This window comes from Leucopleurus acutus, assembly GCF_964270905.1.
Source record: "Leucopleurus acutus genome assembly, chromosome: 6".
In the NCBI taxonomy this organism is placed as follows: domain Eukaryota; kingdom Metazoa; phylum Chordata; class Mammalia; order Artiodactyla; family Delphinidae; genus Leucopleurus; species Leucopleurus acutus.
Genome location: NC_139149.1, coordinates 67164202 through 67178196, shown reverse-complemented (window position 1 = coordinate 67178196; position 13995 = coordinate 67164202). Strand labels below are relative to the sequence as shown.

Here is a 13995-nt window from a genome sequence, read left to right as displayed (position 1 = left end):
GCCTGCTCTGAATGTAGATAGGCAGGTCCAGACTGACAAAATTAGAGATGCTTTAACAACTTGAGTGGGCACTCTTGCCAGAAACACCTTTTAGTAGAGCACAGGTGACATGCCTGGCAGATAGGACCAACCGGGGTGGAGTTGGGGGAGTGTTGGGGAAGGGTGAGGCTGGGTAGCGGAATTGACTGACACGTTCACCTGCCCGTCCTGACACAAACAGGCGCCCCCTTCTTTTTCTTTCTTTTAAACAGTGAACATTGCCAAGAATAGAAACACAATCTCAAAGATCTCAAGCCCAGTTGGTTTGGGTTTTATTTCATTTAGCTACTTACTCTTAGCAAATAATAAAAACGACAACAAATTATTTGCATGCAGCACAAACATAAGGAAACAAAATATTTTATATTCATGTCAGTAACAAAAACTATAAATGCTAAATGCTTACCCTTGATAGATGATCTACATATATATAACCAACCCTGCAGTCCAGTTTTACTATGCCAGAGCTGTCTGTTACTTCGCAGTTTATTTGTTTCTCCTCCTAAAAGGAAAATGAAATAACTGGTTTAAGTAGGTAAGGAATGAGAAGTTCATAACATATGTTTAAGGATGGTTTTTGAAAAGAAAATCATCCCTGAATACTTTCTTGGAAGACTATTTTCTGTTTACTTTGGGGATAAATCAATAGGAATATAAATACACTACATAAATATGTGTGTACAAGTACAGATTCATTCTAATATTCACATATATTCTCCACAGAATAATTGCTGGATTTGTAGCTTTCAACCATGTTTCTGTGTTCCCTAACTCAAGGTTCCTTGAAAAATCACGAAGCAAGGAATTCATAAGGTCTATATTTCATTGGCTGCCTTCTGTCTGGGTTGTGAGAATCTGATAAAGGTATTTAATTGTAACTGTAATCACAATTATATATATATTCAAATATTCAGGGAAATATAAGTTTATACACATCTCACAGATGTATATTTCCCTGAATAACTGAGTTTTCCCTCTCACCATTGCAAACAGGCTCCCAAAGCTCCAGAGGAAGTGGGTAGTAGATATTTATAAGGGGTCAAAGTCCTTTCTAAATGTCCTTAGTGTGAAGAAATGGTCTCTGGATAAGAGATGGGTAAATTTTTCTAAGAGGCAGAGGAGCATCCACGGAGAAGGTGACTGAGACTTTTCTCTTTCAAATTTAACATTATTAATACCTCACTGATGGATTTAAGTGCTCATGACTGAGGCACAGTGGTAAAAAGGAAAAAAAAAAAAAAAAGGAAAAGGTCTCCAGATGCTCCAAACTCTTGCAGGAAAGGAGAAACTTGCCTACAATCTGGTTGACACCAGGATTTTGGAATCTGACGCTGGTTCTAGCATTTTGGAGGTCCTCTGGGATCGAGACAGTGTATGTGAACTTAAAGTGCAGAGCAGTAACTCTGGGAGCCCAGCATGAAGGACCAATATGGCCCGTGTAGAGACCCCAACCATGAGGAGCACCATCACAGCACCAGATGAGGTTGTACCAGTGAGAAAAGCAATGACACCCGGGCAGCTTGCTTGGATAACTGGACAATCGCTTCTGTCTCATAGTAGCATTGGTAAGCAGGAAGCTGACTCTCTTGATCTCAGTCAGATCCCAAGAACTTTCCATTTTGATTAGGGGCACAGAGGAAAAAAACTACTGGAAGCCCGAGTGATAAGTCTGAATATTAAGACTTATACGCCAAATATTTATACCTCAAATGATAAAGTGATTTATACATTTACATTCTTTAAAAGTTAAGTGAAATATCACGTAGTATCATGCTACTGTAGTTTTCGATTCTTACCAGATCTAAAATCTTAATGAAGTAAAGACCAGTGGGTAGTCTGATACGCAGAGTTGTCTCATATGCATCATCTCCAGCATTAAATAAGGACACGTTCAACATTAATGTCTTCATACTTCCAACAGCAAGATAGGTTTTATTTTCATGTGGCCTAAAAATTAAGTACGATTTAGTTTTCGTTTGGAATTAAAAATCCCATCTCTTCATTTATGTATCCTGAACATAAAATACTAATTTAGAAGCACAGCCATAGGGGATGACCCCATGCAAGTAGATGTAAATCCATTGTAAAAAGAACTCAGTTTCCCAGGTTTCAGATAAATTCAGTTAGTTATTACACAGGAAAAGTTTTCTAATTTAGTTATAATTAAACTAGTCTGCTTTCTGTTTAACTTCTTGCTTCTATCATTTTAGCATATTTTTCTCATTATTTCAAAATATTTTCCTAAAAGAAAAGATTTTTTTTTCTTTCTTCATTCTTGAGTAGACATTGAACTGGCTGCTGCCAAAGCCAAAGGAGAATAGACTATTTCCACCAAAACAGAGGATGCTTTGGTGGAAGTGAGCATGGCATGGGAAAGGACTGCTATGGCCGGCATGTGGGTGCCACTAAAATCTGTTGAACTAGAATGAATTTCTTAAGGCAGGCTGGTCACCTCTACCAATAACTAGACCAAATTAAAAATAGAATTGCGGAAGTGTTTCACCATCTTGTGAACTGGAAAGGGAACACTGCTAACAAATCCAAACACGTGAGTGAGTTCAAGTTCTGGCTCTGGCCCCCGTTCTTCCGGGGGAGAGGTCATTTAGCATTTTAAAGACTCAGTCACCCCACCTGTAACAATAACTACTGTTCAGTGAAGATGTGACTCATGCACATTCCCTGAAACCCCAAGGAACCTGAGGTTTAAGAAATGTATTCAAGGTACCACAGCTAGAATGTTCTAAAGTCTCAAGACAACCCATTCCCTTTACTGATTAGATGGTTAGAAGAGCTCAGAACCTGCTACAGAATGTCATGATTCTGTAAGCTGTCCTCAAAAACAGACACTCTTAGATATCAAAGTATTTAAATTAAAAACAAATTAGTTCAACCAGAGAAGAATATGACCCAAAGCAAAATATCAGACGAGGATAATCATAACAATAAGAAAGACATTCACCTAGCAACTAGAGTTTAGAAAACATTTCTTCAACAATGCTTACATTGTATCATTCTAATCAACATGTGTATTTGTGTTTGAATAAACTATTTATGGAAATGTTAAACACATAGTAGGCATTTAGTAGTTATTTGTGAGTTGATTTAAGACAGAATGTTTAAGGACAGAGTTAAAGAACAAGTTTCAAGATTGATGTTTTTAAGCATTACTTGAAGATGAAGAGTGATTTTAATTGAAAGCCCCTGTATAATAATCGTTACATCTATTACTCCCACATACAAAAATAGTATAACAAATTCCCAGCTTTGTAGAGCTTATAAAGGGCAGATTTATAAACAGATGTAAACAGATATTAGAAATACTTGAAAAGAGTTATGAACGAAGGGCTCTGGGACCAGGGCGGGGACCCATTTTGCCTGGGGGTAGCAAAGGCATGTTGCTTCTTGCTTTTGTACTATTCTAGTTATTTAGGTTGAGCTGAATGAAGATTAAAATTTCTTTTCTTAAATAAAGAACATCTGAATATTTCATGACTGAACTGGCATTCACTTGGATTATACTCTTAATTGATTTGTCAAGTCCTCTTCCAATTTTCACACTACTGGGGGCAGGTGGTGGTCACTTTGCAGAAAGCAAACTTGATAATGTCACGTGTCTGTTTCCTTTCCTCCAGTGCTTTCAAGATAGAGTTCTGATTAGTGCAGCAGATGCAGCCTGAAAGAGCTGGTCGTGCCTTACTTTCCACTGCACAACCCATCCCTTCCCTTTAGCCATGCTCACCTACAAACAGGGGTCCAAACACCTGTGTTTTGTGTCCTATTTCAAGCCATCCCTCTGCCTTCAACCTCTTCCCTCTTCGTGTTATCTGGTTAACTTATACTTGTTCTTCAAGACTCAGCTTGAGTGTCAATGTTAAGAGTCCTCAGAAGTTCTTCCAGTTGATACTTATTGCTAAGCCCCTTCACCCAGCATTGCATCCTCCCTAACAGAAATGGCTTCTCTCTCTGCCACTTTCCCACACACTGGGCAACCCTCTAATGCAATATGTTCACACTGTCTGGCTTTTCTCACCACTAGAATAAGTTCTCTTGGAGAAAAGGTGCCGGGTCATGAATATCACTGTTTTCTCAGAGGCTAGCAACACAGTGTTCAAAATATATGTGTGGTATATAAGTGTATCAAACATTAAAAAGGGCTGGATAACACTAAAAAAAAAGTCTGAAAGATTGAGGAAATTACTGGATAAGTGACTGTTAAGAGTTCATGAACTCATTATACATTCTATGAAATTAGAGCCATGCTTATCTGTTCTGTGACGGTATGCAAATTCCAAATGTTTCATTAAGATAAAGTAAACATCTACTACTACCACATCATGTGATCTATACCCCGCCCATATAACCTAATGTTTTAGTGGCAATACAACTATTGAGTTGACCAATAAATTAATGGCAACATCGATACTGTTTGAATTTGAGAAGCAAATTATTATGAACCTCAGAATCTACAAACAAAATTATTATAATTTTGAACACTTCCCCCCACTTTGATACTTCTAATTTATCTATGAGAAATTGGACATTTCACTTAATACCTAAAAGTTCTTCCCTCCTTATCCTAATTGTTTTTCACTTTAAACCTTCTTATCAAGGTAGGACATACATATAGAAAAATGCGCACAACCTAAGTATAGAGCTCAGCAAATTTTTATAAACTGAATACATGTGTGAAACCAGCACCCAGATCAAGAAAACCATATTGCCAGCACCAAAGAAATACCCTTGTGCCCCCTTCCAATTCTTGGCCCTACCCACCATCTTGCTTTTACTAGTATAGACTGGCTTTGCCCAGTTTTATATTTCATATAAATGGAATCACTGAGTATGTAATCTTGGAGTATCCAACATTCTTTACTCAAAATTTTGTTTTTAAGTTTAATCTATATTGATGCATGGAGTTGTAAATCGTTTCTTCTCATTGGTGTGTATACTAATTTTTGTAAATATGCCACATTTTATTTATCCTTTCAACTATCATTGGGAATTTTGGCAATTACACTTTGGAGCCTTTATAGTTTTTCAGTAAACATATATACATAATTCCATTGTGTCAGTCTGTCTGTCTATCTATGAGCAGGCCCTTATGGTTTATTAACCCAGGACTAATTCCTGAAAAAAACCTCTAAATCTGGCTAATTTTGGCAACCAGCTTAAATTTTACTAACAAATTACATTAAAACAAATAAAATACACTATAAGGAACTATATTTAAATAATAAAAAATAAAAATGTCCTACAGGATTATCATATAAAAGAAAGCATACCAGAGAGTAGGGGTTCAAAAACTGCTGCCTGAAGGCCAAATTGGGACCGCTGCCTGGTCTTGTAAATAAAGGTTTATTGGAACACAGCCATGCTCTTTCGTCTGTGGCCACTTTTGCACTATGACGGCAGAGTTGAGCAGTTGCGACATCTCTGTCCCACAAAGCCTAAAATATTTACAGTCTGTCCCTTCAAGTAAAAAGTTTGCTGGCTCTGCCATTGGGCAGTCTGACTGAGGAGCATAATTAGTTTCAAAATAAGCGTACCGCATCATATTACTATATTTAAAACCTGTATTATTCTGACAATAACAGAAGCTTCATTATTTCAGATGGCACCCGATGCTGCCTTAGAGGAAACGATCTCCCAGACCTCATAATTCCTTGTCTGGTACTAAAGACATCGAGGAGAAAGGAATGAAGAAAATGTCCCTATGTAGCATTTCTAGTTCCGATCCCTGGCTTTGAGAAGCTGGATATTTCTGGAAGGATGTATGATAAGTAACAAGGCAGTACCTCTTCCGAATCATGGCTATCATTTCAGGGTGGAAGAATCTGACTCAGTCATAACGTGCTATTCCTCCCAGTGTTTGAGGGGATGGCTGTGACTTATTCTTGTGTTGTAAACCTTTGTGTTACACAAGCACGCATCTGCTTGGTGGCCCTGTGATAAAGGGCAGAGTGAAGACGTGCGGGAACATGGCTGTCCCACATCCCCTCTACTTCTCTAGAACCACGTTACAACTAAAGGAAACTAAGAGGTTCTAAAAGTAAACTTCAGCTTGACATTAAAGTTTAATTAAGACTTGTAGAAGAGCTGCCTATAAATAGACATTTATAAAATATTCTGGCTTGTAACCAAAGCATTAGTCACTGAACACCTTTGGGAAAGAAGTTGGCACTTAGACAAGCAACAGAAGGTGAAAGCACTGCATAAACAGCTAGGTTCCAAGACAACAGCAAATGAAAGAGAAACACAGTATTCACATTTCAGCAGCGAGGCTGCTGGTCTGTTTTCCATTTTTAAGCTATTTTGCCACATTACCATAATTACAATTCTACTCTTTATGTGTGTGTGTGTATATATATATATATGTATACATCTTACTGTATCTTGATTAACAAGGTGCTGTCAGAAAGATACCCACTAGCTTTTTACATGAGACATAATAAAGGACCAGGTGCACATCTGGAAGTGTGACAAGGCCGAACCAGAGCTTTCCCCGGGAATCGCAGTTCATTCTTTATTAAAACATGCATAATGCAGACTTGAAATTTACAAAGCAGCCTAGAATCCATGTAATTTAAACAAATCAAGATACTGTGTACATACAGAATCATAACTTAATAAGTGAAAGGAAAAACAGAAAAATGATGTATTTCGGCACCAGGCTCTACGTTTTTCCTGAATGAACGCTACTGTTCTATTTTGTGAGAAATGCTCCCTAAGTCTTCATATAATTAATGCATTTTGCCTTGATAAGATGAATGACTGCTTCATAGCTAACATGTTTTTAATCAAGATGCTAGAACAAAATATAACAGAAATTGCTATGTACCCAGGTCAAGGTAATACGAGCCATTTATTTGACAAAAGACTAGCCTGCGGCAAAGTGCCCTCAGGCCCAAGTAAAATTTTGTCCTCTTTTTTCTTTATTACTGACTTCAGGGAAAAAAATAAAATAGTGGAAAGTTCTCATCTACTGGGCAATATCAGATACCTGACATTTAAGAAGATTTTACTGAACAGACAAATTCACTAAGATGCCAAGGAGGATAGCAGAAGAACATGGATTGGAAGATAGAACTAGGAATTAGAATGTTTAGTGTATGAAGCATACGATTCCTCTTCCCCAAACTCTGTGACATCAGTGAGGCATATATTCCTACTATCCGCATTTTAAAAATGGACAGTTTTGTTACACTCACTCTTTTGGGGGTAACAGCACAGTGCGGTTACACACCGCTGTCTACCCAACAGTGAGTTCCCTTCTTAGCTGCTAACAGAACCCTGGATTCGCCAGGCAGTCGGTAGTATCCCCTCGATACTGCAGAAGCTAAGCCCCCAGCTCCGCTTCAGGGAGTGAATTATGATTGATCTACTATGATCGTGACGACTCCATCCTCTTTCAACCGGGATAGATCGGGGGCAGCATGTGACACCACTTTGGTTAATCAGAATAAGGCGTCTGCTCAGACACTTCCCTTCCTTGAAAGGCAGCCTCAGGAGGACACAGAATTTTGCTCCTGCCCCTTTCTGTTTACTGGGAACCTCGGTGCCCCAGCCGCCACAAGGGAAAGCCAAGAGAACTGGAAAGATAACCATGAACCACGAAGGCCCAGATTTTGGTAGCTTCTCACTAAACCTGCAACCACCTTCTCCAGACTGCTTATTATGCAAAATAATTAAACACCTTTGTCTAAGTTACTATTAGTCCCGTACTCTGTTACTCACAGTTAAAAGCATTCCTCACTGATATGAAAGCACTTTTGTTCAGGAAAAGCCTCCATCACTTACCCTGGAAGCATGACGGAGGCACAGAAGAGAAGTAGTGTCATTTAGATCAGTCATCTCTGCGAAAGACTCGATTTTAAATTACCTAGGTGATGGTTAATACCTGCTCTTCTATTTGTAATCTTTTAGCTAAAGTCATATTTGTTCATTTTCACTTCGCACTGTAAGTCCATTTGAATGTGGTTTACCGTCCTGAGAATTTAGAGATTCAGGAGGAAGCCTCAACTTATCGAAAACATGAGATGGAGTGCATCAGCACTATTTAGTTTGCTGTCGGCAGTCCATTAGTGCAGTCATCAGAAACTCATCATACCTGAAGCAGGTATGTAGCTCTGAGACACAGAAATACCGCTAGTGCCAGCGGAGTTACAGTCGGGAGAAGGCACAGGACATATGGTTGCAATTTGCCTACCACGACCGAGAAGGCAGAGAGGACTCCTTTGAGGGAGAGGCAAATTGTTCTCTGAGAAAGCATCATTTATTAAAATGCAAAGTAGTTTGTCAGAACCCTTCACCCGTGGGCCTAAAAATTAATTCAAAGAGTTTTCATTTGAAAACTCTTCAAATAAGTTATTTACCTAATGGAAAGAGCCTGTAATCTTCCTAACTGATGCAAAACATGTGGGGCTTACACTTTACACTGGCCTTGAGGCCACTACAAACTTCATAGAACTGAAAACAACTGACCCAGGCACAGTCAGCAGCTATCTCGGGACATAAAGAAACAATAAACTCTGGACAAATAACCAGTACACGTGCAGAAAATGTTTAGAATTCACTGGCAATATTTCATTTTTTTATCCAAATGAAAACATTTTTATCGTGGTCTATAACTATTCCAACCATAATTTATCAAAAATAACACCTTTTCTCAAATCTTCATATGTACCAGGCTTTGTGCTATGCAATGCACTGGCCTGCATTATTGCATTTTATTTTTAAAACAACCTTACAGAAGCCCCAGTGGCCTAGTGGATAAGGCACTGGCCTCCTAAAACAACCTTACAGAGTACTATTTTACCTTCTTGCCAATGAGGAAGGACGTTTACAGAGGTTGAAAGGCTTCTCTGAAAAGGTCATTCAGCTAGTAAATGGTAGATAGACTTGAACCAGGTTAGCCTGACTCCAAATCTAAACTCTAAACCACCACAACACTGGTTCTCAGATTTCAGCTTGATAAGAACCACTGACAGCCTTCTTAATAATGAACATTTCTGGCCTGGTCCCCACGGATTCTGATTTGGATGGTCAGGGGCCTAGGAGCCTGCATTTCTACCAAGCATCCCAGGTGATTCTCATGAAGGTGACTCAAAGACCACACCTTGAGAAAAACTGCCTTACCTTCTGTTGGCTGCCATACAAAATCATAATGGACTTGATATTTCGACTACAGGAAACATTATCACTTCAAATTAAAAATGCAATGTAGGTAATGTAATTTCTCGTGAGAAATACGTAATGAAGAAAAACTGATAATTCAATTACATTAATGATTTAATATCTTAATTCAGTAAGATATTATTTTCATTCTTCAGGAAATAAGCATTCTCAGTAATATTTCCACATAAATTTCAACATCTCATTTTTTTCACGGGCCAGAGGGACTGCAGTGAAAGATGACAAGGTAACCATGGAAGTGTCTGATTTGAGAAGATGAAAACACCACTTATTTGGAGCTTAGGTAATCTTTCCCACACAAAATACTTCTTCTTATCAAAGGCCCATGAGAGCCAAAGCACCAGGAAGACTAAGCATTTTAGAAAGAAAATAAATATGTGAATGGGAAGGTTATAAATTATTCATCTAATAATTCAACAAAGGCACCACAATTACATGCTGGATTACAAAGCAGTTAGCGGTTGCTGTTTTTGGACTATCTAAGCAGCCAATCTGGATAATTTAAGTATAAAGTCCAATTATCTATCAAATAGGTTAGGGCTTCTTGGCCCTCAACTGTGGATGCTCAAGGCTATCCTGGCATTGCCTAGGTGAAAAGAATTAATTTATTCTCTGCCATATGTGATCCCACCCCAGCAGGGTACTCAGTGCTGTTTGTCAACCTTTTTACTCATTCCTGGTTGATTCCCTATCCCATTTATCTTCACAGCTATTTTGAATCTTTTCCCATTCCCTTCACAAGGTCCCAAACACAACCTCAGAGCCCTCACCTTCCATATACAAACCCATTTTTTATTCTGGCCATCCATTTATTCTCTATATTTCCCTTCCTTCCACGTTAAAATTTCTTAATCAATGTCAGCATCTATTCACAGCTTCTTAGCTCAAGACAAGGGGAATCTTAACTTCTTTCTAAGGCTAACCCTTCCACCTGAGTCTGATCCCAGGTACATGCTGTTTCCTTTAGAACCCTGTTCCATCCTCAGCAAACATCCACTTGTCACCTACAGTGTTCCAGGCACTGTGTTACCTATTGGGAACGCAAAGATGAAAAGACAGGAACCCACCTTGAAGCAGTGTACAGGATAGTGTGGAGACAGACAATAATAGTTCTGAGCACAGGTGCAATGGGACCAGGGCCACAGGAGGACTAGGTTTATGTAGCTGGAGACAAAGTGTGTGTGTGTGGGGGGGGGGCTTTACCTAGAAAACAGCTGAGATTTATAAGATAAATAAGCATTAATCAGATAAGTCAAAGTGAAAAGATACAGAGGCTCAGGAGAGCATGGCATGGCCACACAACCATTCTGCAATCAATGGAAAGAAGTCCTGTGGAATTGCTGAGGAAGGGCACTAAGGACTTTAGATGTTAATGAGCTACGGAAGCCTTGCTATCAAAAGTGTAAGTTAGAAAGCTCACTCTGGAAACGTCTTGGTAGAGCAATTTGAATAACATAAAATCAGAGGCCAGTGGCCCAGAAAGTGGTAAAGCTCAGTGATTCAGGTAGGATGTTGAGTGCCTGATTTGGAGCAACAGTAGTAGAGATGGAGAAGTATGATGGATAAAAAACACATCTGGGTGGTAGTATTATAGGACTTGGTAATTTATTTGATGTCAGGGATAAGAGAGAGAGAAGAATGCAGGTTGAGCTCCAGGCTGTTGGCTTTGGTAACTAACTAATGGTTGTGTCACTGGTGGATAGTGACTGGGCACCCAAGACTGCATGTCTGATAGCCAGCTGGATGGGTGGGTGTGGAACTCAGAGACACTGATTTGGGCATCAGCAGCGGAGGCAGACCAGGTGAGGTTATGGTTGTGGGCAAGATTATCCAGGGAAACTATGGGAGTGTGAGAAGGAGTGAGAGAGGGCTATTAAGGGAGCCCAAAGAGGCAAATTCAGAGGTCCTCCAAACACAAGTGAGAAGGAGGGCCTAGAGAAGTAAAAGGAGATTGGGAGTAGGATGGCATCCGGGAAATTAAAAGACATTGAGAAAAAGGAAGTGAACAGCTGTCAAGTTCTTCACAGGACAGTTCAAGTAATATACGAAGTGTCCCCTGGATTTAAGCAGACTATTTCTTTGTTCAATTTATTCTTTTCCCTGCCTTTGATCCTCACACTTGTTTATATCTTCCCATAATTAAATAACATTTGATAAATACATAAAAATTCAGTTGAACCTACTTGTTCCTAATAAATTCTCCTTCCCTTAATCACTGATGCTGTCATTTAGCTATGACTGCACAGAAATTTCTGTTAAAATTTGCCAGCGACATCCTTTTTCTCCCCCACCAGTCACATTTTAAGTGCCAACTTCCATGACCTTTCCTCAGTCATTATGCTCTCTGATTGCTACAAAATCACAGCATTAGGTCCCTCTTTTTACATTCTCCATTGGCTATTTCACCTTGGAGGTGGTTTTCTCTCAGTTCGATGAAGATACTTTTTCAGTCTCCTGGAGTTAAGTCCTTATTCTTTTTAAGCTCTTTAAATAGAATTTACCCACCCCTCTCAAGATTTGATCCTTAGTTCTTTGTGAAATTCACATTTCCATCGCAGGCATTCACATAACTAATGTGAAGAGGACCTCCAGACATAATCCTGAACTAGATTTTCCACTGCAGAGCTACATATAGAAGTCTCATCAAATTCAACACACCCCAATTTAAACCTGCTTCCTCTATATCCCTACCTCCCCCAAACAGTCTCCCATATTCCTGCCCTGTCAGTGATGCCTCCTTGCCCTCTTTCACTATCCATACACAACCAGCTCTTAACCTGAAGTGTGGATTCTATCTCTCTGGTCCTCATTTTCACATCTTCCCTCTGACATGCAGAACAATTTCAACAGAGGGGATATAGACATGATACAGAATTACAATGGTTTATTTCCCAACATAAATAATGATAGCAATCAACATTTATCCAGTTTGCACTGTGTGCACTATTCTAAGCACGTTTACATGTATTTTCTTTTTCCTGTTTCCCTTCTATGAATTCAGAAGACAAAGATGATTTATTCCCTTTCAAATGGGTCACATATATATTTAGGGATATCTTTGTTTTGTACATCAATCTGAATTATGTAACCAGTTTTTGGATGATAAAATACTAAGCATTATGTAGTAAAGGTTAGCTCATTTTGAACCAAAACTCTATTAAAAGGCACTTACAGATGTCTGAAAAATAACTACAATTATGATAACAATAACCCAAAGCACATTTAAATCCTGAAATATCTTCCGAGTTATCAGTGAAAGGTTAAAATCATGCTTGATAAAACCATGGTGCTCACACATTCTCATTCTTTTGAAAAGTGGTAATCTTTGAGTGTATACTTATGTGACTGCTGTACAGAACACTTAGTCTCTTTCAGCAGAATGAGACTGCTGTTCTTTTCCAGGTCTTTAAATGCTGCTAACCCCCAAGGATTAGATCTTAGTCCTTTGCTCTTTAGAACCCACATGCACACACCAATTACCCCATCCTGATAAGTAAGCAGAGAGCCAACTACACTCACCTCAAAAATCCAATTTTTGCAGAAACCTGTAAATCAGCAGAACAGTTTTCATGCGCACAAAATCTTGCAAAGTTTATCTGGAAATAAAATATGACAGTACTTTTTATCTTAGTTCGAATCAGTAGGTATATTTCTATGTTTTTTAAAGGATAAAATATCTATGACACATGAAAAAATAAAATTAATATAGCAAATGAATAATTCCTTTATACCTTTTGAAGAGTTCGATTTGAGTAGCAGTAGGTTCAGATGACAATTCCAGGGCTAAAGGAACCACGTTCTTTCAATAGGTAAATTTAAAGCCTAAGTTTGTTAAGCGAAAGAAATAACTTCCTTCTTTCATAATAGTTGTATAAAAAGAAGTTTAATCAGACTGTGGTAGTAACCTCTGTAAATGTTTAGAACCTGTGCTGCCAAGATTTTCTTCGTTGAGTCCCTCTCGATTTTCTGGTGCCGCCGTTTGATCCCGCCTATTATGTATACGCATGACACTTAATTTTCACAGATGGCAGAACAGTGATTTTATATTGGTTGAAAATACTAAAATGTAGAAATTTTACTTTGAGGATACAGTGAATAAAAATAAATGATAGTTTATCAACAGGTTCCAGAATTTATTTAATTCTGAGTATTTTAATAGGACCCAGAGACACTGCAAGGTACACAGGAAGCCCTGAGGTATAAGCTGGACAAAGGAAAAATAGAGAGATACAAAAAGAAAGGAAGCTGAGAGGAACAGTGAGAGAGGGAGAGATGCAGAAAAGAAAGAAATCTAGAAAGTCAGAGAAGGAGCCAGGCACATGAAATGTGAAGTGGGTAGAGCGTTGTCAAATGGCACGTCAGACCAGAGACTGCCTATACCAGCGGGAGCAGCGGCAAAGTGTAAATAGTTCTCTAGATTATTAATATAATTTTTTTCTACTTCTCTTATTCGTAAAGCAGGTGGCTTGAAGAATCAAAATGTAGCTCATTTGTAGCTCATTCTAATATAACTACAAATTGCTAAGGTTTGGGCTTATGTACTTTACAATATTGAGAGGTTCATTATTAAAGACATTTAAAAGTAGTTGATATTGAAAACTGAAGTTCAACAGAAGAGTGAAAAAAACCGACTTCCATAAATATTTTCATACAAGGCTATAGAAAGACTTTGCTCTTAATTTATTATCTTCATTTGATCTAGTATTGTAGACCAGACAGTGCTGACTGTAAGCTCAAATATGTTAAAGCGACTTAGGGGCAATT

The 13995-nt window shown here is 38.5% G+C and overlaps 1 protein-coding gene across 1 annotated transcript in view; it reads right to left on the bottom strand.

Annotated features, from left to right (window-relative positions):
• Positions 1–13995, bottom strand: part of ITGA4 (integrin subunit alpha 4) — a gene marked incomplete at its 5' end in the record, with an annotated part of 82925 nt that overhangs the window by 10971 nt on the left and 57959 nt on the right. Inside the window, 3 exons of the mRNA XM_082841518.1 lie at positions 446–541; positions 1836–1986; positions 12751–12827. Of these exons, the coding sequence (XP_082697644.1) occupies positions 446–541; positions 1836–1986; positions 12751–12827 (324 nt within the window). The remainder of the gene's footprint in view (positions 1–445; positions 542–1835; positions 1987–12750; positions 12828–13995) is intronic.